This window comes from Notechis scutatus, chromosome Z (assembly GCF_049901735.1).
Source record: "Notechis scutatus isolate UNSWTSFEM ecotype Mainland chromosome Z, rNotScu1.2, whole genome shotgun sequence".
Classification (NCBI taxonomy): domain Eukaryota; kingdom Metazoa; phylum Chordata; class Lepidosauria; order Squamata; family Elapidae; genus Notechis; species Notechis scutatus.
The window spans coordinates 122,257,264-122,284,204 of NC_142025.1; the positions used below are offsets into that span (position 1 = coordinate 122,257,264).

General features: G+C 49.5%; 1 protein-coding gene across 1 annotated transcript; it reads right to left on the minus strand.

The window, feature by feature from the left end:
• Window positions 1-5,659: 5,659 nt before the first annotated feature.
• FXR2 (FMR1 autosomal homolog 2) lies at window positions 5,660-26,729 on the minus strand. The gene is given in 19 exon segments (XM_087947408.1): window positions 5,660-5,905; window positions 6,711-6,820; window positions 7,149-7,200; window positions 7,202-7,243; window positions 7,356-7,454; window positions 7,457-7,563; window positions 7,644-7,714; window positions 7,716-7,769; window positions 7,771-7,843; window positions 7,946-7,964; window positions 7,967-8,158; window positions 8,257-8,343; window positions 11,042-11,151; window positions 11,888-12,091; window positions 18,505-18,680; window positions 18,999-19,117; window positions 20,111-20,204; window positions 25,332-25,480; window positions 26,658-26,729. Coding segments are annotated over 19 exon segments (1,884 nt in total). The 5' UTR covers window positions 26,673-26,729; the 3' UTR covers window positions 5,660-5,794.
• Window positions 26,730-26,941: the final 212 nt, after the last annotated feature.

Here is a 26,941-nt window from a genome sequence, read left to right on the forward strand (position 1 = left end):
AATGGGGTAGGGTCTCCCTCGGTTTGGGGGGGGCCGGGTTGGACTGGATGACCTTCAGGGTCACTTCCGACTCTGTTACTATTCTGTTAGTCAGAACTTGTGGGAGCTTCGTCCCTGGAAGCTTTTCAAGAAGAGATTGGACTGTCATCTGTCAGAAATGGTGTAGGGAGGATGGGGGTTGGACTAGATGACCTCCAAGGTCCCAACTCAAGATTATCTATCTGAGTGGGGCCCTGGCTGCCCTGGGGAAGGGAGGGAGGGGGCTCGGGCAGTGCTAGGAGGGAGGGCCTTCTGAGTGTCACCTGCCCAGCCCTACACCTGTGGGGGGAGAGGAGGGAATCATGGGGTGGGGCGGAGCCACAGTCCTCCGTAGCCCTTGGCTTCAGCCCCTGAGCTGCTGCCAAGGGGTCCCCTTGAGGCTCTGCAGTCCACCCCCACAATCCTTCCTGCCCAGGGAGGCCCCAAAAGGGGGCAGACTTTGCACCCAGCCCGGTGCTTCTCCTGGCACAGCCAAATTGCTCCTGGCCCAGGTTTCACCCAGAATTGCGGGGGAGGGCTACTGGATTTTGGGTGGGGGCTGTACCCAGGGAGAACTGGCACCTCACGGGCGCCAGAGAAGCGGAGAGGGAGGGGCAGGCCGGGGGAGGACCGTCCCCTTGACCTCTAGGGTGGCCCGTGGGCGGGCTCCTTGGGCGCACCTGGGCCAGGTGAGGTGCCCCGACGTCCCCCCCTCCTTCCAGGTGCAAGTGGCGGGGGGGGCAGGCTCCCCCCCCAAGGTGTCCTAGGTACCTCACCTCACCTGCAGGGCGCAGCGGCCCCGGTCATGTAGCCGGTCCCCGGAGCCAGCCCGGAGCTCCCGCGGAAGACGTCGGGCGAGCCGCTTCGGGAGGAGGGGATGGGGCTCGGCCTGGGACCCCCTCGGGGCCTCCTCTGAGCTGTAAAACCCCGCGCACAGCCTTCCGCCCGTCCCGGAAAGGGCGCGACTAGACAGCCTCGAGAAGTCCTGTCGCCGGAGCAGCAGCAAGCAAGGGAAGCACGCGCGGCCGCCGACCGGGCCTTGGGATATAAGGCGGCAGGCCCCGCCCCCTTGCCTGCCCCAGATTTAAAAGTTGGAAGGTACCTTGGAGGTCATCTAGTCCAACCCCTTTCGCCCAAGAAGACCTTACACCATTCCTGACAGAGAGCAATCCAGTCTCTTCTTTGGAAATCCTGCTTCTGCCTTGCCAAATTCTCAGATCACGCCCCCGAAACCCTGCCTTACCCCGCCCAAGCCGACCCCTCCAGGCTGCTCCGTCTTGGCGTGGGGGGAAAGCGCTGGGTTTCTGAGTGTAAGCAGAGTGCTGAGCGCGTGAGAAGGGCCGGCCGGGGCTCTGCTTGAGACTCCTTAAGACAGTCGCTTGTCTGAAATCAGACCCTTTTTAAGTTCTCCTGCTTGAGCAAGGGGCTGGACTAGACGACCTCCAAGGTTCAAGCAAGCGCCTCCCCCACCCCCGCCCCACCTCCACATCCCACCTCTCTGCCCTGGGATCGTGCAAGGATGATGGGCGGTGTAGTAAAAAGCCAGCCGGGAAAAGGAGCCTTGAGAACTGCAGCACCTGAGGTGGACTGGGGCACAGGGAGTTGGGATGTCCCCTCTCCCCCGTTTGAAAGGCCCCCAAAATCAGCCTCTGGTCTGGCCGGAGTAGGGTGTAGGGTCTCCCGCTTGGGCAGGGGTGGGTTGGACTAGATGACCTCCAAAGTCCCTTCCAACTCTGATTATCTGTTATTCTGTTATTTTATTACTCTATTATTCTATTCCCTTGAGACTTTCAAGAAGAGACTGAACCTGCCCTCTGTCAGAAATGGTGTAGGGTCTCTCGCTTGGGGGGTTGGACTAGATGACCTCCAAGGTCCCTTCCAACTCTGATTATGTGTTATCTGATATTATATTATTCCGTTATTTTATTACTTTATTATTCTACTCACTTGAGACTTTCAAGAAGAAACTGGACTACCATTTGTCAGAATTGGTGTAGGATCTCCCGCTTGGGTGGGCAGGGGGTTGGGCTAGATGACCTCCAAGGTCCCTTTCGACTCTCATATTCTATATTCAATGGAAAAGAAGTTGCCTTCGGAAGTAGTGGGAGTGTCATCACTGGAGACTTTCAAGAACAGATTGGATTGCCATTTGTCAGAAATGGTGTAGGGTCTCTCACTTGGGCGGGGGTGTGTGTGTGGACTAGATGACCTCAAAGGTCCCTTCCGACTCTGATTATGTTATTGTAACTTTATTACTCTATTATTCTATTCCCTTGAGACTTTCAAGAAGACACTGGGCTGCCCCTCTGCCAAAAATAGTGCAGGGTCTCCCACTTGGGTGGGCAGGGGGGCGGGCTAGATGACCTCCAAGGCTCCCTTCCGACTCTGACTATCTGATATTCTGTTATTTTATTACTCTATTATTCTATTCCCTTGAGACTTTCAAGGAGAGACTGGACTGCCATTTGTCAGAAATGGTGTAGGGTCTCCCGCTTGGGTGTGTGTGTGTGTGTGTGTGTGTGTGTGTGTGTGTGTGTGTGTTGGAACTGGATGACCTCTTAAGGTTCCCTTCCCACTCTTTGATTATGTGTTATCTGGGTCATCAGCCCCACAAGCAGCAGAGGAGTGGTGGAGCCCCTCCCCACGCTGTCCCCGGGCACCCCCACCCCAAATTAGATCCGCGGGGGGGGGTTCTGCTCTTTTCCTTGGCTTTAAGTGGGCAGCTTTGGGGTGGGGGCTTGGTTCACCCCTGGCCCGCCTGCTGAAGGAAGGTTACCAACGTTGCCCGCTTTGGCACAATCTGGGGGTGCAGCATGGCCACCCCGTTTTCCCGTTGGGGGGAGGGGGGAGAAGGAAAGAAGGTATACGGGAGGGGATCAGCTTTTCCTTCTGGCCAGCAAGGCGGCGGGGAGAGAGAGGGGTTGGACTAGATGACCTACAAGAGCCCTCCCAATTCTGTTTGGGGGGGTGCTCTGAAGGGACCCACTCTAAAATCCCTGGCAGGCATGGAGAAGAGAAAAAGTTGGGGGGGGATACTGGGAGCCCTGCAGCAGAGGAAAGGCTGTGTTTTCTCTCCCCCCGCCTCTTTAAAATGCAAAGAAGGGCCTTACTAGCTTTCAGCCTCAGTCTTGGTGAGGTTTGTGCTACCTGGACCTGTTGGATTGCTGCCTGATCAACACTCGGCTCTCCTTGTATCCCTGCACACACCCCCTCCAAAAAAAAAAGGCTTGTGCAATATGCACCTTCCACTACACACACACACACACACACAAAAGGAAGCAGCCCCATTTGCAATGAAGTCCAAACTGGGCCCGCAAATCGATACCTAATAAAAAAAATGATTAAAAAAACCTCAAAAACGTTTTTTTCCGGCCAGAAGCTCTGTAAACCCAGTTTAAAAACACAACCACAAACCAGGATGATGGTGGTTTCCAGGATGGCCCTTTGGCTTGGGGGCCCAAAACTCAAAAACAACTGGAGAAGTTGGCTTCAAAGGCTCCGTGTGGCCGGGAAAGGAGGACTTTGGGAAGAGCAGGTTTCGAATGTGATCCGAGCTGGACAGCGGGCGAGCATGCGCAGAGTGCCTTTTGCAGGGCTAGGAATTCAAAACTGGCTGGGGGGGATTTCCAGCCAGGCAGCAAGTTCTAATCTCACGAAGAAACCGCAATGGAAGGTCCCAGGCTGTTTTTTTGCAAAGCTTTCTTCCCAGATGAGGGGCGGGGCCCCTTGAGGCCACGCAGTCCATCCCCAGCTCCAGCAGCTCCTCCAACAGAGTTGCCCAGGGTTGTTTTCACTGTCTCAACTGCTCCTAAGTCTCTTCCTGGTAGTTAAATCCAAGGGATGCTTTTCGCTTGTAAACTTGGGAGCAGGGGGAGGGGGGTTTGGACTGGATGACCTCAAAAGGTCCCGTCTAGCGCTGGTTCCGTGTGACCTTCTGAGGGATTTTTCAGGATGATCCTTTTGTCCCTTTAGGTACATCCACCCACCTTCAAAAAGTTAACCAATCCTGATTTTTTTTTTTTATCTCAAGGTTGTAAATAAGAAAACCCCTCGTTTCTCCCCACGGAATTCATCCTTTCTCCGGCCAGTTCTCTACTCAGTCGGCAGCCTGGTTTTAACTGGGGAGGCTCAGTGTGTAGGGCTGCTCGAAGGAAAGAGCAGCTGCAAGCAGCACGGGCGACTTGGGAGTAAGGCCGCAAGGTAATGGCTTTTCCCGTAAAGGGATAAAAGCCAGCCTGAGAGACCGGGGTTCTTTGCAGGAAGCAAGGAAGTTCTTGCTCTTCAAGCCTCGTGGGAAGCTTGGAAAAATCTTGCTTGGTGTTTGGAGACTCTTTTGTGTTGGGAGATGTTTCTTGGCAACTTTATCTCAGGTTCTTGGCAGCCTTGCACCACCTTGGCAACTCAAGACCCCCCCGCCCCCTTTTGGAACCAGACAATACCCCCAATATAGGAGGGGAGGAGAAGGAAGGGTTAAAAAAAACAATTTTCTCTCTTTTTTGTGTTTCAAGAGTTGGGTTTTTGTTGTTTTTTTTTTTTTAATTTCTCTTTTTAAATACTGTACAGTGAAAAATAAATAGTCTCAACCGTCACAGATCAAATCCCACCCACCCCCATTTGTTTCCCTCCACCCACCCCACCCACAAACACACAAAACTCCAGGCCAGGCGGGCCTACTCTTCTCTTGCACAGTGTTTTTCTTTTCTTTTTTCTTTTGAGAAAAGGGAAAGGAAACAGGAGGGGGCTAAAAGGAGCCCCTTCCCCCAAAGAAGAGGGCCAGGCTGCAAGCTGTTCTCCCCCTCCCATTTTTATTTTACTCCTTCCCCCTCCCTAGCAGGGCAGGTCTGCCTCTCTCTCTCTCCTCAGCTTGGAAGGGGGGGTGTTGGTTGGGGAGTAAGGCCGACCCTCTGGGTTCCCCCTCCCCAGGACCGCTACTCCTCCCGGTCCTCGGACTGAGCTACTCCAAGAACGAAACAAGAAAGAAAGAAAAAAGAAGCACGCAGCTTGTGTGTGTGTGTGTGTGTGTGTGTTTGTGTTATCAGAAGGCACAGTTGCTCCTCCCCCTCTTCCTTCCCCAAATTTTGAATAGCCACATTATATATATATATATATATATATATATATATATATATATATATATATATATATATATATATATATATATATATATATATATATATATATATAATATATATATATATTATATATATATATTATATATATATATATAAAAGTATTTCTCTCTGTTTCCAAAACAAAACAAAAAAAAACCTGTTTTAAAGTTCACCCAAAAACCAGAGGTGTGTGAAAAATTGTTACTTTCACACCTGCCACCCTCCCCTGGGGGAGGGAGAAAAGAAACCTAGAACTCTCCCCACCCTCCTCCCCCTTTCACACACAACAAACCAGGAAGGAGGGAGGGGTGTGTATGTGTCTGTGTGTGTTTCGGACTGGGCTGCCGTAGCTTCACGGTAGCTTTTTGACGAGCCGCCACACAAGGAGAGGCTCTCAGTTCCCCCCCACCCCCACGGTCTTTGGCAAGCTTGGGAGAGGAAATATCTGGAGAAGGGAGGGGGTGGTGGGGGTGAGGCCCAGGGGATGTTGGTTTGTTGTTCCTGGTTTTAAAGAATGGTGGTGACTGTGGTTTGTTTTCTTTGAATGAGACGAGTGGCGGCCTTTCATTTCTCTGGGGGTTGCACAAGCTTGCATGGAAGGATCGTTTCACGGCAAGGAGGAGGAAGAGGAGGAGGACGGCTGGGGTGGGCGGCCCTGGGACCCCTTAGGACACCCCATTGACCAGGGAGGCCACCTCCGCCTCGCCCCCGCCGGCCGCGGCGCTGTGCTCCCCATTCTCCGAAGGGCCATTGACCATCTTGCTGCTTGCCTCCCCCTGGAAAAACGACAAAATGAGAGGGCGGTCAGAGGGGGGATTCTCGGCCTTCAAACCCACCCACCCCTCCCCACGCCAGGGACCAGAGGTGGGCTTCAAATAACTTTATCAACCCCAGTTGCTGGGTGGGGTGTGGGCAAGTTGGCAACCGGTACCACCGTGGTAGTGAAAACGGGGCTGCGGCAGGGGATGGGGACCCAACCCCCTTTCCCTGTTTTGTCTTCCCGGGGTTCCGGAGGCTCAAAATCAGCCCGCTTTTTTCACCCCTGTGATCCAAAACGGCACTCCTGGGAGGGCCAGTCGCCGGAACGACCGGTTTGCCAAACCGGATGTTTATTTAAAAAAATAAAAAAAAAATTCACAGCCGGCTCGTGCGAACCGATAAGGAGCGCACCCCTGTTGTCCACTCGTCATCTATTTCTCGGGTCTTTATGTAGAGGGGCCAAGAGAAAGGAAGGGAGGGGTGAACAGTGCGGCAGCTTGGAAACCGAAAGGACATTTCATCGATGGTTTTTTTCAAGATAGTAACTTAGGGGACCGAAGTTTCTGCTGGTGCAAAATTCTAATTGGAGAACATGATTGAGAACTCTGGGCTATGGCTGTGTCCCATTGGAGAATATGATTTATGACAGAGAGTTGGCTGCACCCAGGCAGTGCGAGCAGGCTCACTCCCAATAAATCCTTTTTTGGACATTTGGCTCGAGACTCAGGATTTATTTGGGGGGCAACCCCACCCCTACCTGGGATCCCCATCGTGCCATTGTCCCCCCTCTCCCCCTCTCCAGAGACCGAGACCACCACGTACCTTTTGCTTGGGGGAGGTTCCGCCCTCGGGGGTCTTCTCCTGGCTTTCCCGGCGGGGGGGTCCCTGGCGGCTCTGAGACTCCGCACGGGAGATGTAGTCTGCGACGGTCACTGCGGAGAGAGGAGAGAGCGCCGGGCATCAGGAGGGGAGGGGCACCTTCTACCAGGGACCCAACCCGAAGGGTCCGGCTAGGTCCCGCCCATTGCAGACCAGTCCTCGACGTACTACTGTAATGGCTCCATCTGCGCATTGCCGTCACTAAGTGAGATGATTTCAGCTTTGCTGCAGCCACGGGGTGTTCAGTGTGGGAAAAAAAACGGGGCCTGGAGTCCTTTTCTTCCCCCCCGCCCCGCCCCTGGGGCCGCTGTGAGCTCGGTCCCTAAAGGCGCCGCCGTGAAGACACAAGGGGTGCCTGTGGAGGCCCGCCCTGGCACTTACCCGGCTGGCGGTCCCGGCTGATGGAGCTCTCCAGGCGGTTAGCACGGTTACGGGCGCCGCCGGCTGCGGTTACGTCTCTGTGGCTTCGACTCCTCCTCTGGTTTGAAATAAAAAGGGGAGAGTTGGGGAGGGAGAGATCTTTCCTGACTGACAAAGGCAAGAGGAAGGGCGTTGCCTGCGGAAGCCACGGGGACACGGGAAGAGAGCCCTCACCCATGCCGCTTCGTTGACGGAGGTGTTGTCCGATTCCAGGCCTCCATCCATGACGGTGGTCTCCTCGTCGGTGCGGCGCCGGGCGCGAGCGGCGCCGCCCGGTTGCCGGGCCCCTGCGACTCACTGCCGTCTGTGTCGGCGTTCGGCTCGTTCTCGGGGTTCTCCAGCAGGCTGTAAGGGTTGCTGTCCGGGTCTCTCAGGACTGAGGGGAAAGCGGGAGGACCGGTTGGGTGGGTGGGCGGAGCCTCCAACCCTCTCAACCCACAGGGTTCCTTTTTGTACCTGAGCTGATCGACGAGGTGTTGTACTTGCTGTTGCTAGTGCTGTTCCCACGAGAGGCTGGAGCAGGACCCGGCCTCGCCCGGGCCCGGCCGCCGACGCCCGTCCTCCGGGCGGGGCTCTCGCTCCCGGGGGCGGGCAATCGTAGTCCTCCCTCTTCTCTGACTCAGTCTCGGAGGCGTTGGAGACTTCCGAGTTGGTAGCTGGAAGAGGCGGGTGGAGAGAAAGGAAGAGATGGGGCCTAGCTCCCTCCCACCCACCCCTTCGCCCGTGGGCTTCAAAAGCACGAGGCTCCACCGGCTCACCGTAGCCAGAATTGCCTCCCGCCGACCTCCACGGCCACGCCCGCCATAGCTGCCGCCATACGTCCTGGTGCTGTGCAGGGAGGAGCTGCTCTGCGTCCGTGGTGTAGCCGCCCGCTCTTTATCCCCGCGACCCGAGAGGGGCCGGAAGCCTAGGCCGATCTGGCGCAGCTGTTCGTCGATCTGCAGCCTCTCTAGGCGCAGCTGCTCCACTTCCTGCCCGGGGAGGAAGGGGAGGAAGAAGGAGGGCTTAGACCAGGCAGGGAGAAATGGGGAGGGGAGGGTTCTGCCCTTGGAAGGGGGGGTGTCTTTACCTGGAGGTAGGAGAGGTGGTATTCCAGCAGGGCCTGGGCGTTGCTGATGTTCTCCTGCGTCCCCACAAAGATGAAGGGCACCATGCCCTGCAGAGAGGAGGGAGGAAGAGGAAGGAAGGGAAGATTCTACTCCCTCATTAACGACTTAGAGGAGGGCATAGAAGGGGAATTTGCCAAATTTGCAGAGGAGACTAAGCTGGCGGAAATAGCCAACACTCAAGAAGACAGGCTCAAGATCCAGATGGATCTTGACAGGCTAGAACACCGGGCCATATTTAACAAAATGAAATTCAAGGTAGAGAAAAGGAAAGTCCTACACTTAGGCAGGAAAAACCCAAAGGACCCATATAGACATATAGGAGAAACCAGGCTCAATAGCAGGGACTGTAATAAGTGATCTTGGAGTCTTAGTGGACAACCAGCTAAAGAGGAGCCAGCTGTGTGCAGCAGCAGCCAAAAAAAGCCAATGCAATCCTAAATTGTATTAACAGAGGGATACAATCCAGATCAAGTGAGGTACTAATACCACTCTGTAAAGCCTTAGTAAGGCCACACATGGAGTACTGCATCCAGGTTTAGTCATCACACTATAAAAAAGGATGTTGAGACTCTGGAAAGAGTACAGAGAAGAGCAACCAGGAGGATGAGGGGACTGGAGGCTAAAACATATGAAGAACGGTTACAGCAACTGGGCCTGGCTAGTCTAGGGAAGAGAAGGACCAGGGGAGACAGGAGAGCAGCCTTCCAGTATTTGAGAGCTTGGGGTTGGACTAGATGACCTACAAGTGTTGTAATGACGAGGCAGTCGAGGTGTTTGATCATGATCAATTGAATCATGATGAACTTTATTGGAGTCTAGTCTTGCATTTTATACACATTTTTAGTAATCCTCCAACATTGGTTAACTTTGGTTTCTGCTTAACTTTCGTTACTGTTTAGCATAATAGTAATTAACACAATTAATTATCTCGTTAAAGTCTAACATATGTTTACTTCCTCTCTCTAATCCTCCTTTACATTAGTGACTTTGTTTGCCTGAGTTGTATTTGCTTGTAAACATTCCTTATCTGAGGTTTGCCATCCAAGATAAGAACATTCCTGCAATTACAACTCTACATTCAAGGTCCCTTCCAACTGATTTTCATCTGATTTTAAGGAACAAAAGGACCAGGGGAGACAGGAGAGCAGCCTTCCAATATTTGAGGGCGAGGGTTGGACTAGATGACCTCCAAGGTCCCTTCCAACTCTGTTCATCTGACTTTCATCTGATTTTAAGGAGCAAAAGGACCAGGGGAGACAGGAGAGCAGCCTTCCAGTATTTGAGGGAGGGGCTGCCACAGAGAGGAGGAGGGGTCAAGCTATTTTCTAAAGCGCCTGTAGGCCAGACAAGGAAGAATGGATGGAAACTGAACAAGGAGAGATTCAATTTTCTGACAGTGAAAACAATCAACCAAAGTTGCTTTTAGAAGTTGTGGGAGCTTCATCATCCCTGGAGGCTTTCAAGAAGAGACTGGACCGCCACTTGTCAGAAATGGGGTAGGGTCTCCTCTTGGGAAGGAGAGGGGTTGACCAGATGACCTCCAAGGCCCCTTCTGACTTTGATGATCTGCTAAGATGGCGGCGGCAAGGCCTCTCTGCCCCAGGAGTGAGGGTGGGGGGATGTCTCAGTGTGGAGGGGGAAAGGAGGGACCCTTGAGACGTCCGGGGGCTACCTCGGTTTGAGGAGGGTGATGGGCCAGGGGTGGGGGAGAGGAGAACCAGCACCCCGCAGCCAGCACAACCGCCCCCAAGAAGCTTCTCCAACTTTGGACCCGAAAGAAGCCCGAACGGATCCATGAGCCCCGAGCCACGTCGAGCCAAACTTCTTGGGGGTCCCAAGAGGTGAAACTTGGGACTTCCTTGGTGTTTCTTTTTTTTTTTTCTTTTTCCCCCCCTTTGGAAGACGTTTCGCTTCTCATCCCAGAAGCTTCTTCCAGCTCTGGAGGGTGGGAAGAAGGGAAGGATTCTTCGCCGGCAGAGAGCTGGTCATTTGCATCCTTTGGAGAGAGGTGTCGAGGCCACTTGGTGGTGGATCCGTGTCCTGCCTTGAACCCCCTTGGTGTGAGATGGGGGTTTCCACCACTCAGGTGGACACGGGCTAAAGCCTCCAAGTGGCCTCCACGGCTCTCTCTCGAAAGGACGCCAATGACCAGCTCTCTGCCTTGCAAGGAGGGTAAATCCTTCCCTTCCCCTCCATCCAAGTCGGAGCTGAGAAGTGAATCGTCCTCAAAGAAAAGAAGAAGAAAAAAAAAGAAAACAAACAAGAAAATCCAGTTACCTCCTGAAAAAAAGCACCTTTGGGACAAGCAGGACCTGGATGACAGAGAATCTCTGCAGAGTCTGAGCTGGGTGGTTTTCCTGGCAGACCTTTCATGACCCAACTAGGGAACGCCACCAGTGCTAGAAGGGAGTTGGGTTTGTGAGAAGGAGAGAGAGGAAGGAAGAGGAGGAGGAGGAAGAGGAGGAGGAGGAGGAGGAGGAATAGGACTGTGGAGTCCCCTTGGGGCTCTCTGAGCTGGGTGGTTTCCTGGCAGACCTTTCATGACCCAACTAGGGAACGCCATCAGTGCCCTTATCCTGATGATGTCATCTAGCTGGGCCATGAAACGCCCACCAGCCCTGAGGACTCCACAGTTCCACCCTGAGCAACAGATATTCTATTGGAAGCGATCCTGTCTTGAGAGGGGAGGGGGGGGGCAAGGGAAGCGGGCAGGGGGCCTGGCCAGCACAGCCGGCTCCACCTTACCTCCTCCCGAGGGTTCTTCTTGTCATTGTCCCCTTCCACCCGTACTCTCACCACGCCGGATTTGTCCACAATCTCCTGGATGACCTTCCCGTTCTTCCCTATCACTTTTCCTGCGGAGAGAAAGAAAGAAAGAAAAAGAAAGAAAAGAAAAAGAAAGAAAAAGACAGAGAAAGAAAGAAAAAGGAAGAAAGGAAAAGGAAAAGAAAGAAAACAAAAGGAAAAGAACGAAAAGAAAAAGAGAAAGAACAAGAAAGGAAGAAAGGAAAAGAAAAAAAGAGAAAAAAAGGAAGAGAAAGAAAAAGTAAGAGAAAGAAAAAGGGAAAGAAAAAGATAAAGAAACAGAAAAAGAAAGGAAAAGAAGGAAAAGAAAGAAAAAGAGAAAGAAAGAAAAGGAAGGAAAAGAAAATAAAGAAAAAGAAAGAATGAAAAAGAAAAAGGAAGGGAAAGAAAAAGAAAAGAAGGAAAAGAAAGGAAAGAAAGAAAAAGAAAGGAAAAGAGAAAGAAATAAAAAGGAAAAGAAAGAAAAAGAAAGGAAAAGAGAAAGAAAAAGGAAAAGAAAAAGAAAAAGAGAGAGAAAGAAAGAAAAAGGGCCATTAAAGAGCAGAACGCAGAGGTGCTTCCCCCACACATGGGAGCTCAGCCATATTGTGCTTTTTGTGTGTGTGTGTGTGTGTGTGTGTATCTCCCACCTGACCCCTTTTTCCGACTGCTGGACCCCGAATTCCCCAGAAGCTCCGGAAAGCCCCCCCAGGACAGGAGCCCCAAGGGGGGCATCGGGCTGGTGCTGCCAATCAAGCCCAGAGCCAAGTCGACCTATTTGGGGGTGGGGGGGGCTGCTCCACTTACCGACCAGATTCCTGGGCACTTGGACCGAATCCTCTGAGAACTCCAGGAAGCTCCTGGCCTGCTTGCAGGCTTCGGGGTCTGAAGGGCGGAAGAGGGTAGACCAGTGACTCAGCCTTACGACCTCCCAGGGCGGGGCAGTCCCCCTACCCCCCCCTTCCACTCTCTCTTTCTGGAGCTTACAGCCAGTCCTCGACTTCACAATGCCTCGAAGTTACGACAGCCCCGAGAACCCGGTGGTTTTTTTTTCACACTTAATGACCAGTTGCAACCTTTTTCCTCACCCCTGCCGTGGCCACACGATCCAAATTAAAAGATTCTGAGCCCCGGACGGGTTTATGACGGTCGCAGGATTCGCCCGTGTGTGTGTGGGGGGAGACAACAAAAACTTTTGATCAGCCGCAAGGTGATCCACGTCAGGTACCCTGTCCAAACAAAACAGGGCAAAACTCCCTGAAGAAACGCCTCGCTTTGGCCACACAAATGGCTTGGCCTCCATTGTAGTCATAAAACGAATACCACCTGCCTTCCCCTCATTTCTGAAACACCCAAAATCTTAAAAAAAAAAAAAAAACAACCACCAAAGTTGCACTGGAAATTCAACTCCAGGTGTTGTCCTAAAGGTGTTTCCCCAGAGGCAACCTGGACTTTCTGCTTTTTTTTTTCTTTCTTTCCTTCCCTTCCTTTCTCTATCCCTTCCCTTTTTCTCCTTTCCTTTCTTTCAGAAATGGTGTAGGGTGTCCTGCTTGGGCAGACGGGGGTTGGACTAGATGACCTACAAGGTCCCTTCCAACTCTGTTATTGTTTTTCTTCCTTCCTTCCTTCCTTCCTTCCTTCTTTCCTTCCCCCATCCTTTCCCTTTCTCTCCTTTCTTTCAGAAATGGTGTAGGATGTCCTGCTTCGGTGGTCGGGGGTTGAACTAGATGACCTACAAGGTCCCTTCCAACTCTGTTATTGTGTTCATTCTTTCTTTCTTTCTTTCTTTCTCTTTCTTTCTTTCGTCTTTCTTTTTTTGTAATTTTCTTCTTTTTAAAATAGAATTCCTTTACCTTTATTGTCATTGCATTCCACGAATACAATGAAATTTGAAAGCTACTCCAGCACAGGGGCCCCCAAACACCACATCACAATCATACTACAGAGTATTTAAAACAACAACAGCAATAATAATAATAGGAATGAAGCACTGTTTGATTCAAGACAATTATTGCCTTGGGAAAGAAACTGTTTCTCAGTCTATTAGTCCTCATTTTAAGACATCTATAACGCCTCCCTGATGGTAACAGCAAACATGAACATAAAACGACAAGAAAAAACCTTCTTTCAATTATACAGTGTGTCGGTTGGTACATGTTTCTTGTGCACAGAATCTATCAGTCTTTTCCTCTTATAATCAACTTTTATGGGATGATTACATCATTGTCAAGACTTTAATTTCAAATTCCACATTCTCCTTTTAGAGGCAAAGCCCAGTTCTTACTGACTCCAATTCATATTCTAACCCAATTCATATTCTAACCAATAAGCAATTATAACATCTCATTGCTATTGAGTTATATTTACTATTATATTATATTTTTGGCATACTGTGTAACTGTGTGGTATGCTGGATGCTCTGTAGTAGATAAGAAGATGCTCCAGAGAGTTTATAAACACAGCACAAAAAAAATCATCGGTTGCTAGAATAAGTGATATATGCGATATAAAATACTGATTAGAATGGTTATAAATATATACAAGTTAAATATGTGTGATAACATTACTTTATGCACGAAGAAATATGTACCCAGACCAGACTCCTCTCTAGAGCACTAAAAATCTCCACAGATCGTTCTCATCCTGGACATTCATATTTCGAATTGTTACCATCAGGGAGGCGTTATAGGTGTCTTAAAATGAGGACTAATAGACTGAGAAAGAGTTTCTTTCCCAAGGCAATAACTGTCCTGAATCAAACAAGGCATATGGTGATTTAGCCCTATGTATATAGTGGCATTTTTAAACGAACTTACTAAATGTTTTAGATAGGTTTTAGACTAGGTTTTTAATTATTATTTATTATTATTGTAATTATTTTAATTTTTAAATACTCTATAGTGTGATTGCGATGTGGTGTTTGGGGGGACCCTGTGCTGGAGTAGCTTTCAAATTTCATTGTATTCGTGGAATGCAATGACAATAAAGGTATTCTATTTCTATTCTATTATATTTTTATTATATCCAACCTTGGCAACTTTGAAGCCTGTGGACTTCAACTCCCACAATTCCCCATCCAAGCCATGCCTGGTTGTTGTTTTGTTTTTTCTTTTCCTTTCTCCTAACCACTAGAGTAGAGAGATTGCAGAGGAAGAGACCAGAAGAGAGGAAGGAAACTGCAAATAGAGATATAGATCACATGAAGTGTTGATACCACTGGCTGGGGAATTGTGGGAGTTGAAGTCCACGGGTCCTTTCCCCCCCTTTTAAAAAAAATTAACAACAAACATAAACAAACACAAACACAAAACAACAAATAAAACCTTCTTTCAGTTGTGCAGTGTCGGTTGGTATATATTTCTTGCACACAATACCAACAGATCTTCCCCTCGAGAGTTGAAATTTATATTTGTATTATATTAATCAACTTTCCATGTCATATATGATTATTACATCATCATTAGACTTCAATTGCACATGCATTCTCCTTTTCGAGCCCACCTCAATTTTAACAGGTTCTAATTCATATTGTAATTCTATAATAATCAGAACAGATAGCTGCTATTGTATTATATTTACTATTGTATAATATTTATATTACAATATGCATATAATACAATAGTAAATATAACACAATAGCAACGATCTGTTATATTACATTTCATTTCCTTTTCCTCTTTTCCTATCTAGCCATGAATAAAAATAAATCCTATTTTATAATATTCTTTTTCGGCTTGCTTTATTTATATATATATATATGTTTTCGTGGGTACTTACGTGTATGGTATTCAGCTTTGTTCAGGTATTTTCCCATGTCATTGTAGTTGTGCTTTTAAAGTTGTAGCAACGTTTCGGCAGAATCTCATCTGCCATCATAAAGCTTCTCACAGACGAACACAGCACAGAAGCCTTTGGCATTTGCCAGAGAGCACCAAGATTGGCAAATTCGCCACTGGCGCCCTGTGCTCTTCACAGATGAAAGCAGGTTCACACTGAGCACATGTGACAGACGTGACAGGGTCTGGAGACGCCGTGGAGAACGTTCTGCTGCCTGCAACATCCTCCAGCATGACCGGTTTGGCAGTGGGTCAGTAATAGTGTGGGGTGGCATTTCTTTATGGGGCCGCACAGCCCTCCATGTGCTCGCCAGAGGTAGCCTGACTGCCATTAGGTACCGAGATGAGATCCTCAGACCCCTTGTGAGACCATATGCTGGTGCGCTTGGCCCTGGGTTCCTCCTAATGCAAGACAATGCTAGACCTCATGTGGCTGGAGTGTGTCAGCAGTTCCTGCAAGACGAAGGCATTGATGCTATGGACTGGCCCGCCCGTTCCCCAGACCTGAATCCAATTGGGCACATCTGGGACATCATGTCTCGCTCCATCCACCAAGGCCACGTTGTACCACAGACTGTCTAGGAGTTGGGGGATGCTTTAGTCCAGGTGTGGGAGGAGATCCCTCAGGAGACCATCCGCCACCTCATCAGGAGCATGTCCAGGTGTTGTAGGGAGGTCATACAGGCACGTGGAGGCCACACACACTACTGAGCCTCATTTTGACTTGCTTTAAGGACATTGCATCAAAGTTGGATCGGCCTGTAGTGCTTTTTTTCCACTTTAGTTTTGAGTGTAACTCCACATCCAGACCTCCATGGGTTGCTACATTTGATTTCCGTTGATAATTTTTGTGTGAGTTTGTTGTCAGCACATTCAACTATGTAATGAACAAAGTATTTAATGAGAATATTTCATTCATTCAGATCTAGGATGTCTTATTTTTGTGTTCCCTTTATTTTTTTGAGCAGTGTATATATATCTTATACATATATATATCTCTTACACATACACGTAAGATTGATTTTACATGGGAAAAGACCCGAACACATCAAGACCTGCATATATATATTCTAGAACATATATGTTCTAGGCGTGTTCGGAGTCTTTTCCGTGTAAGATTAAGAGTATCTTGGCGACGTTGCGGCGAGGTCCCACTCGCCATCCTCAGGCTGGTGCTTTCGGCTTCGTGCCAGTGCAAGCGGTGGTTGCACCAGCCTGAGGATGGCGAGTGGGACCCGCCGAAATGTCGCCAAGATACTCTTAATCTTACACGGAAAAGACCCGAACACGCCTACACCTATATACCTGTATCCGTGAAAATCTACATATATATATATATTTTCCGACGTCATTATAGTTGTGCTTTTAAAGTTGTAGCAACGTTTCGGCAGAATCTCATCTGCCATCATCAGGCTTCTGTATTGGGTTTGTCTGTGAGTCTCTCTCTCTCTCTCTCTATATATATATTTATTTATTTATTATTTTATTTTATTTTATTTATATTGCCGCCTATTCGCCCATGGCAACTCGAGGCAGCTTACACAATGTAAAACCATATTTAAAACAAAAAAATAAAAACAGTAAAAACTAACAAAGAGATTATTAATTGCTAATATTAATCAACTCATCTCATGCACATTCCATTCTTTTCTTTATCACCCTCCTCATCCTCCGTCGGAGTTTTGATTTTTTGTTTTTGTTCTTTTTTTTCATTTTTCCATTTGCGAGCAAATAGCAATTCTAGCTGCAAGTGAAAACGTGAACGATCCCACATGTCAATTCTCTGTTACATCCTTCAGGTTAACCAAAAAAAAAAAAAAAAAGCCGAATAAAAATATCTCTGGTTTTAGATTTATGTGCTGTTTTGTCATTATTATTTTTTTCTCCCAGCCACGTGTGGATTTATTTAGTCCGGTTATATATATATTTTTGGCTTCCAGACACATGTTCACCGCAGGTGATAAATATGATCCAGGTATTTCAAAACACTTTGCCGGTTTGTCCATGAACATCCTTGCTATTCTTGCCGGGGGTAGATGCCACCTTTGTTTTTGTTTTTTTTGTTTTTTGTTTGTTTGTTTTTCTTTTGAAGAATGTTTCGCTTCTCAGCTTCTTCGGTTCTGACTTGAACGGAAGGGAAGGACTTCTACTCCTGGCAGACAGCCGGTCATTTGCATCCTTTTCAAGAGAGCCGCTGAGGCCGCTTGGAGGTTGACCTCTATCCCTGGGGTTCCTGTAGCCTGCAATCGATTTCCCCTCTGGAAATCCCTTGCTACTCCTCCCATCACCACACCGAGGGGGGCTCAAGGGAGGACACAGCTCCAGCTCCAAGTGGCCTCAATGGCTCTCTAAAAAGGGATGCAAACGACCAGTTGTCCCCAAGGACCACCCTCCAGAGGGGGGGACACAAAACCAAGGAAGTCCAGTTTGGCCTCCGGGGGGAAGGGGGGAATAAATAGTACCTTTGGGACAAGCAGATGAATGAGCCAGAACCGCCAGAGACATTCGTTCCAGAAGTCGCTTCCGGTGTTTTTAATGCTGGTCACTCCACTCACCTTAAGAGTGCCCGCCCCCCTGCCCCCGGGAGGGACTTCCTGGATCTGAAGTGGAGGAGAGAGAGGGAGAGAGAGGGAGAGAGAGGGAGGGAGGAGAGAGAGAGGGAGGGAGAAAGGGGAGGGAAGGAGGAAGGGAGGGAGAGGGAGGAATAGAGAGGAAGGGAGGGGGAGAGGGAGGGTGAGGGAGAGAGATAGAGGGAGAAAAGGAAGGTGAGGGAGACAGAGAAAGGGGGAGGGAGGGAGAGAGAGAGGGAGGGAGAAAGGGGGAGGGAAGGAGGAAGGGAGGGAGAGGGAGGAATAGAGAGGAAGGGAGGGGGAGGGAGGGGGAGAGGGAGGGTGAGGGAGAGAGATAGAGGGAGAAAAGAAGGTGAGGGAGACAGAGAAAGGGGGAGGGAGGGAGAGAGAGAGGGAGGGAGAAAGGGGAGGGAAGGAGGAAGGGAGGGAGAGGGAGGAATAGAGAGGAAGGGGGGGGAGGGGAGGGGAGAGGGAGGGTGAGGGAGAGAGATAGAGGGAGAAAAAGAAGGTGAGGGAGACAGAGAAAGGGGGAGAGGGAGGAGAGAGAGAGGGAGGGAGAAAGGGGGAGGGAAGGAGGAAGGGAGGGAGAGGGAGGAATAGAGAGGAAGGGAGGGGGAGGGAGGGGGAGAGGGAGGGTGAGGGAGAGAGATAGAGGGAGAAAAGGTGAGGGAGACAGAGAAAGGGGGAGGGAGGAGAGAGAGAGGGAGGGAGAAAGGGGGAGGGAAGGAGGAAGGGAGGGAGAGGGAGGAATAGAGAGGAAGGGAGGGGAGGGAGGGGGAGAGGGAGGGTGAGGGAGAGAGATAGAGGGAGAAAAGAAGGTGAGGGAGACAGAGAAAGGGGGAGGGAGGGAGGGAGAGAGGGGAGAAAGGGGGAGGGAGGGAGAGGGAGGAATAGAGAGGAAGGGAGAGGGGGAAAGAGGGAGGGAGGGAAAGAGCGGGAGGGAGAGGGGAGGGCGCCCAGGCCTGCTCAGTGGGAGAGGATGCCCGATCCCGACACAGACACCCACCCCCGACTCATCACCTCACCTCCCCGTAGATGCGGAAGGTGCAGGTCTCCTCGTCCAGCTCGATGGCCGTGACGCCCCCCACTTTGCGGGCCTGCTGGATGTTGGCGCCGTGGGTGCCGATGGCCAGGCCCATCAGGTCCTCGCGCACCGTGAACTCCTCCTGGAAGGCCGAGGCCAGCTGCTTGCTGCGTCTGGAGGGGGAGGAGGAGGGAGCCCGGTGGGGAAGCTGGGGGGAGGAGAGGAGCCTGCGGGGCCCCCACCCTCTCCCTTCTGGCAGCTTCGAACAGCCCGGACCCCAAAACTGGGGCTGCCCCACCCAGATGCAAGGCCTCCAGGTACTTTCGGGTGCTCCCTCTGGTTGCTTGCTCCAAGTTGCTCCAAGGTGGGTTGAGACCCTGGTTTCCAGCAGAGCCCCCGAAACAGGCCGGACTTCCCCCTCCCTATCTCCCCCCTCATTCTCTCCTCCCTCCCTATCTCCCACCTCGCCCCCTTTTCCCCTCCCTCTCACCTCCAAGTGTTTGTTGGCCTCCTCGTTGCGCGACATCAGCATGAGCTTCGTTCGGATGCTCCGGAGGTGCATGTCGCCCAGCAGAGACGCCCGCTTGACCGTAGACTCGTTCGTGGACTAACCGGTGTGTGTGTGTGTGGAGAAAGCAGTTTTAGCTCCCTGTTCCTGGACCAGGAGGAATCAGGGACACCCCCCCAACAATCTGCATTCCCCCCCAAAGAGAACAACTCTCCACCACCCCAGAGATACACACACACACATACATACAAATGAAGCCCCAGATCTGCTTACAAAAAGTTTTTAATCTGATTTTAATGAACAAAGGACCACGGGAGACAGGAGAGCAGTCTTCCAGTATATATACTGGAAGGCTGCTCTCCTACCTCCCCTGGTCCTTTTATTCCTTAAAACCAGATGAAAGTCAGATGAACAGAGTTGGAAGGGACCTTGGAGGTCATCTAGTCCAACCCCCCTGCCCTCAAATATTGGAAGGTTGCTCTCCTGCCTCCCCTGGTCCTTCTCTTCCCTAGACTAGCCACCCCCATGTTCCTGCAACCGTTCTTCATGTTTCATCCTCCAGTCCCCTCATCATCCTGGTTGCTCTTCTCTGCACTCTTTCTAGACTCTCAACATCCTTTTTATAGTGTGGTGACCAAAACTGGATGCAGTACTCTAGGTGAAATCCTACTAAGGCTTTACAGAGTGGTATTAGTCCCTCCCTTGATCTCCATTGTATCCCTTTGTTAATGCAATTTAGGATTGCATTAGCTTTTTTGGCTGCGGCTGCACACGGCTGGCTCCTCTTTAGCTGGTTATCCTCTAAAACTCCAAAATCTCTTATTCCAGTGACTGCTATGGAGCCTGGTTTCTCCTATAGGCCCATATGGGTCCTTTGGGTTTTTTCCTGCCTAAGTGTAGGACTTTCCTTGTCTCTACCTTGAATTTCATTTTGTTAGAGAGGGCCCAAGGTTTCAGTCTGTCAAGATCCATTCTGTGGACCAGCATGTCCGGTGGACACGGGGATGGACGGACAGACAGACAGACAGACACACACACACACACACACACACACACACACACACACACACACACAAAAGGGTGGCTTCTTACCAGGATGATGAGTTCGCTGCTGGTGGGACTCAGGAAGATGGAGTCTGCCCCCACGGCCTTCTTGAATTCCTTGTGCACGTTTTCATTGGAGCAGCTGTTTGGGAGGGGGGAAAAAAAGGCATTTTAGCAGCACCCCTGGGAGAAGCAGCAACTTGGAAATAGACAAAAGTGTTGCAGGTGGGTGTTTTTTTTCCCCCTTCGAAGACATTTCGCTTCTCTTCCCAAGAAGCTTCTTCGGCTGTGGCTGAAGCGTGGGGGAAAGGGGGAGGGCGTTTAAGTCTGCAAGGGGTATCCATCCTTCCCCTCCCTATAGCCGAAGAAGCTTCTGGGTTGAGAAGCAAAACGCCTTCAAAGGGGGAAAACAACAACAACAACCGGAAAGTCCAATTGTCCCTTGAAATAAAGCACTTTTGGGACAACCTGGATGACTGAGCACCGACTTTTCGCTGTGCAACTGAGGATGGACCCCCCGGAGTGGGGTCGGGGGAGGAGGGATGGATTTCCAGAGGGAAAAACTGCAGACTGCTAGGAGCCATTTGCATCACAACCTCCAAGTAGCCTCGGCGATCCTCTAAAAAAAGGATGCAAAGGACCCGGAATATTAAATCCTTCCTTTCCCCTCCATCCAAGTCAGAACGGAAGACGCTTCTCGGATGAGAAGCAGCGAAGCATCTTCTGCTGATCCAGTTCTACAGAGCTCAGCCCATCTGTAACTGCCTGGTTCGGTTCTGCAACCCAACAGGACAGACACAGACTCTGGAGAGTAAGTAGGACTGCAGAGTAAAAACAATGACTACCAACCTGCCTTCTATGGAGGACCTGCAGCCTGCACTGAGTCCAAAAGAGGGCTGGGAATATATTTACATACTCCTCACATCCTGGACACAAACTGGTTCAACTTCCACCCTCAATAGAGCACCGCACACCAGAACAACTAGACACAAGAGGAGTTTGCTTCCCCCGAACGCCATCCCTCTGCTAAACCAATAACTCCCTCCACGCTGTCCAACTATTGACTAAGTCTGCACTTGATATCACTATTAATCTACTCATCCCTTTTCTTATCGCCCATCCCCTCCCACTTGTGACTGTATGACTGTAACTTTGTCGCTTCTTTCCTTATGATTTATATGGACTGTTTCCTAGTATGATTTGATTGCTTATTGTACCCTCTATGACTATGATTAAGTGTTGTACTTTTTGATTCTTAATCAATATATCTTTTCTTTTATGTACACCGAGAGTATTTGCACCATAGACAAATTCCTTGTGTGTCCAATCACACTTGGCCAATAAAAAGAATTCTATTCTATCCTATCCTAGATATTCTATTATTTCTGTTCTCTTCTCTTCTATATATTCTATTCTATTCTGTATATTCTATTCTATCTATTCTATTCTATTCCCTTCTATATTTTCTCTTTTCTATATTCTATTCTACTCTATATATTTTCTTCTCTATATTCTCTTCTATTCTATTTGCTCTTCTCTATATTCTAGTCTATTGTATATATTCTAGTCTATTCTATTCTCCTTTTCTATTCTATATATTCTAGTCTATTCTCTATATTTTCTTCTCTTCTCTATATTCTATTCTATTCTCTATTCTATTCTCTATTCTATTCTCTATATTCTCTTCTCTATATTCTAGTCTACTATATATTTTCTTCTCTATATTCTCTATTCTATTTGCTCTTCTCTATGTTCTAGTATATTGTATATATTCTAATCTATTCTATTCTCCTTTTCTATTCTATATATTCTAGTCTATTCTCTATATTTTCTTCTCTATATTCTAGTCTATTCTCTATTCTATTCTCTATTCTCTTCTCTATATTCTAGTCTATTCTATATATTCTTTTTTCTTCTCTATATTCTCTTCTCTATATTCTATATTCTATATTCTAATTCTATATTCTATTCTATTCTCTATTCTATTCATTCTCTTATCTTCTATGAAAAACTCAGACAGTCCAGGTGCCTCTCAAGAGAAAAAAAAAAAGGCACCGTTGGGACAACCAGGACCTGGGATGAGGGAGAATCTCCCGAGACAGCAGCAGCTGCACTTCCTCAAGTTGAGTTTCCATTCCTTGGCAGCTTTAAGACCTGGGACTCCCAGAATTCCCCAGCCTGTTCTTTTTTTCACTGTGCTGAAGATATGTAAGGTAGTCCTCGATGTACAACGGTTCGCTTAGCGGCCAAAGTTGCAACGGCGCTGGAAAAAAAAGTGACCTAGGGGCCGTTTTTCACACTTATCAAAATTGATCAAAATTCAGACGCTTGGCAAACGATTCGTATTTAAGGCAGTCGTGGAGTCATCCCTGCTTGCGAACTTCTGACAAGCAAAAATCAAACTGGGGAAGCCAGATTCGCTTAACAACCGAGTTACTAACTTATCAACCTGCAGGGGGGAGGTTGGGGAGGAACATGAGGCCAGTCCTGGAGTCTGGGGAAGGCTCTGACATATGAGCTCTGTGTCAGAGGCAGAGATGGAGGCCAGGGATGTCCAACACTTATCAGCTGGCTTCAGAGTCGGAGGTCAGTGGGGAAGAAGAACAGCTGGAGCCTGTTCCCGATGTGAGCATGCACAGAGCTGCCAGAAGAAGTGAACAGCTGAGGAACAAGAGGCAGAGATGGGGCCAGGGATGTCTAACAGTTATCAGCTGCCTTCAGAGTTGGAGATCAGTGAGGAAGAACAACAACTGGAGCCTGTTGGCAGTGTGCGCATGCACAGAGCTGCCAGGAGAAGGGAGCAGCTGAGGAACAAGAGGCAGAGATGGGGCCAGGGATGTCCGACACTTATCAGCTGCCTGTCGGAGTCGGAGATCAGTGGGAAAGAAGAACAACTGGAGCCTGTTCCCAGTGTGCGCATGCACAGAGCTGCCAGAAGAAGGGAACAGCTGAAGGACAAGGGCTGACTCAGGAGTAAAGGCTCAGGTGGACGGTGAATGGTCCCTCCCAGGGGGAATAAATAGGAGCAAAAGGGGAGTGAAGCATTGCAGGAGACAATTAGTTCCTTCTGGCACGCTTGCCAAGTATTGTGGCGTCTGAAAGGTATCGGCCTGGCCACTCTCCAACCCTGATAAAGGTCAGTAATTGGGAACTATCTTGAAACTATCTGGTTGGCCGGGACTGTTGTGGTTCGCTGGCAGCTGGTGCAGACGGAAGCGGACAGTGAGGACAAAAGGGGACCAGTCAGGGAGTCTGGAGAGGACTCAGGAGCCTGGCAGCAGCAAGGCCGAGGAGCCAGGGGAGCTTGTTCCCAGTGTGCGTATGCGCAGAGCTGCCAGAAGGCGAGAGCAGCTAAGACAAAAGGGGTGACTCAGGAGTAAGGCTGGGAGGTGATTGCCCCTCCCCTAAGGGATAAAAGTCGGACCTCAATGACGAACCCTTTGCAGGAAGCAAGGTCGTTCGATTGGTTCCGAGTCATTCTTGAAGCTCTTTGTACTTCGGTTAGTTAGGTTTTTTTTCTAGTTCATTGGACGCTTTTTGTTATTGGCAGCACTTCACAGGGAAGAAAGGCGGGTGCTTATCTCGAGGGACTGTTTTGGGATTCGTTCCCGGCTGGGAATGAAAATATTTCCCAGCGTTGCAATAAAAGAAATAAATAAAATAAATAAAAAATTATATACATACATACATACATTTAAATAAATAAAATAAAATAAAATAAATAAAATTAATAAATAAAAATAAAAGGAATCTGCACTGCGTATCAGACATTAATACAATCGAGCAAGTCCAGAAGTATTTCACAAGAAAAGCACTCCACTCCTCTGCTCGCAACAGAATGCCCCACACCACCAGGCTTGAGATTTTGGGCTTGGACAACCTTGAACTACACCACCCACGGTTAGACTTAAGCACAGCACACAAAATTTATCTGCTACAATGTCCTACCAGTCAATGACTACTTCAGCTTCAACCACAACAACACAAGAGCAACACAACAGATACAAACTCAATTTAAACCGCTCCAAACTTGATTGCAGAAAGTACGACTTCAGCCACAGAGTGGTCAATGCCTGGAACGCACTACCTGACTCTGTTGTTACATCCTCAAACCCCCACTCTTTTAACCTTAAACTATCCACCGTTGACCTCACCCCATTCCTAAGAGGTCTGTAGAGGGCGTGCCTAAGGGCACCATCGTGCCTACCGTCCCTGACCTATTGTCCCCATTGATTCGTACCTCCTTCCTGTATTCTTACTCGTGTTTATACTTATACCTATTATCTTGTGAGCGATGGACAAATTAAATAAATAAAAAATAAAAGGAAGGAAAGAAGGAAGGGGGAAGGAGGGAGAATAGGGAAGGGGAAGGAAGGAAGGAAGGAAGGAAGGAAGGAAGGAAGGAAGGAAGGAAGGAAGGAAGGAAGGAAGGAAAGGAGAGAATACCCTTTCCTAAGAGGTCTGGAAGGGGCGTGCATAAGGGCACCATCGTGCCTACCGTCCCTGTCCTATTGTCCCCATTGATTCATACTCATTTCCTGTATTCTTACTCATGTTTATACTTGTATCTATTATCTTGTAAGCGATGGACAAATCAAATAAATAAAAATTAAAAGGAAGGAAAGAAGGAAGGAAGTAAGGGGGAAGGAAGGAGAATAGGAAAGGGGAAGGAAGGAAGGAGAAAAAAGGGAGGGAGCAGGAGGAAGGAAGGAGAGAAAAGAATGGAGGGAGGAGAGAAAGGGAGAGTATATCCATTCCTAAGAGGTGTGTAAGGGGCGTGCATAAGTGCACCATCGTGCCTACCATCCCTGTCCTATTGTCCCCATTTATTCATCCCCATTTCCTGTATTCTTACTCGTGTTTATACTCTTACCTATCATCTTGTAAGCAATGGACCAATCAAATAAATCAAATCAAATCAAATCAATAAAGAAGACTTCTTTTTAAAAGAAGCGCGGGCGTAATTACGGTCTCGGAAGCCTACGTCAGAACAGTCCTATCCATGCTGAGTGCTGTTGAACCCCCGCTGGCTGGGGGATTCTGGGAGTTGAAGTCTTAAAAGATTGGCCACCCCTGTTCCAAAGCCCGAGGAGCCAACCTGGGAAGAAGACTACGGCCACCAGCCGAAGATCGTGGTGTCATTTTGTAAGTCCCAGCAGAGCCCCAAGTTTTGAATTGAGGGCTACAAAGTGTAAAAAAAAAGGGCCAGGTTTGGGCAATTCTCCGCCAGGAGGACCCGCAAAAATCCCCACCGGTCGAGGACACTCACGCCTCCTTGAGATCTTCCGGGACGGCGATGGTGCACTTGAAGAAGCTGCCCTTGGTGGCCACTTGGCTGGGGTTGACGGGCCGCAATCGCTCCAAGGTGACAATTTCGTTGTAGATGGCATCGCAAGCCGCGTACTCTATGACATAAAACTGCAAGAGAGGGCGCGGTCAGAGAGGAGGGCAGAAGAGGGGAGGGGAAGGAGGGGCAGTTCTGGAAGAGACCTCCAAAAAAGGAGGCAAGTAGAACTGGCATGCAAAATCTGTCTAAACGTTGCAACTGGAAGAGGAAATAGAAAGGGAGGGAGGGAGGGAGGGAGGGAAGGCTGGATGGAAGGGAAGAGGTGGAGGAAGGAAGAAAGGAGAAGGAAAGGAAGGAAATAAGTGGGAGGAGGAAGGAAGGAGGAAGGAAACAGGTGGGAAGAGGAAGGAAGGGAAAGAAAGGAGGGAGGGAAGGAAGTAGAGAAGAATGGGAAAGAAGGGAAGAGGTGGAGGAAGGAGAAAAGGAAGGAAGAAAGGAGAAGGAAAGGAAGGAGGAAGGAAACAGGTAGGAAGAGGAAGGAAGGGAAAGAAAGGAGGGAGGGAAGGAAGTAGAGAAGAATGGGAAAGAAGGGAGGAAGGGGGAGGAAGGAAGGAGAAAGAGAAAGAAGGAAGAAGATGGGAGGGAGAAGGAGGGAGGGAAGCAGATGGAAGGAGGGAGGGAAGAAGGAAGGAAGGAAGGAAGGAGATGAGAGGAAGAAGGGAGAAGGAGGGAGGGACAGAGAAAGGGAAGGAAGGAGATGGGAGGAAGAAGGGAGAAGGAGGGAGGGACGGAGAAAGGGAAGGAAGGAAGATGAGAGGAAGAAGGGAGGAGGGAGGAAGTGAAGGAAGGAGATGGAAGGAAAAAGGGAGGAGGGAGAGAGGGAAGGATAGAAGGAAGATGAGAGGAAAGGAGATGGAGGGAGGGAGGGAGGGAAGGAAGGAAGGAGATGGGAGGAAGGAGGGAAGGAGGAAGAAAGGGAAGAAAAGAGATGGGAGGAAAAAGGGAGGAGGGGGAGAGAGGGAAGGAAAGAAGGAAGATTGGAAGAAAGGAGATGGAGGGAGGGAGAGAAGGAAGGAAGGAAGATGGGAGGAAGAAGGGAGAAAGGGAAAGGAAGGGAGGAAAGGAGACAGGACGCCTGCCCAGAACCGGTTGCTGGGATTTTTGAATCCCCCACCTGCCTTTACCGTCATTCTAAATTATCCTCCTCCTGATTAAAGGGGCTTCCCCCCTGCCTGCCATCCCAGACACAGCTTGGTTAAAGAGAAAGGAGAAATGGGGAGGGGGGAGGGCTGCGGTCCCGAGACTTACGTCCCCTTTCATCATCCGGACTCTGGCCAGCCACCAGCCGCAGGGTTCGTGCTCGTTGGCGCGGGAATACACCTAAAAAGACACACCAGGTCGGGGCCTAAGACTGAGCAGCCCCTTTCCCTCCGGCACGGCCCTGCCCTCTTTCTCCCCCCACCCTCCAATCCCCCCGCCATGGCCGGGACTCACCTCCACCTCGTCCCCTTCGGAGATTTCTTTACTGTAATCCAGGGGTGGGGCAGCCGCACGTCCCCAAAGGGAATTTGACGTTCCGGTTGCCAGCTGGG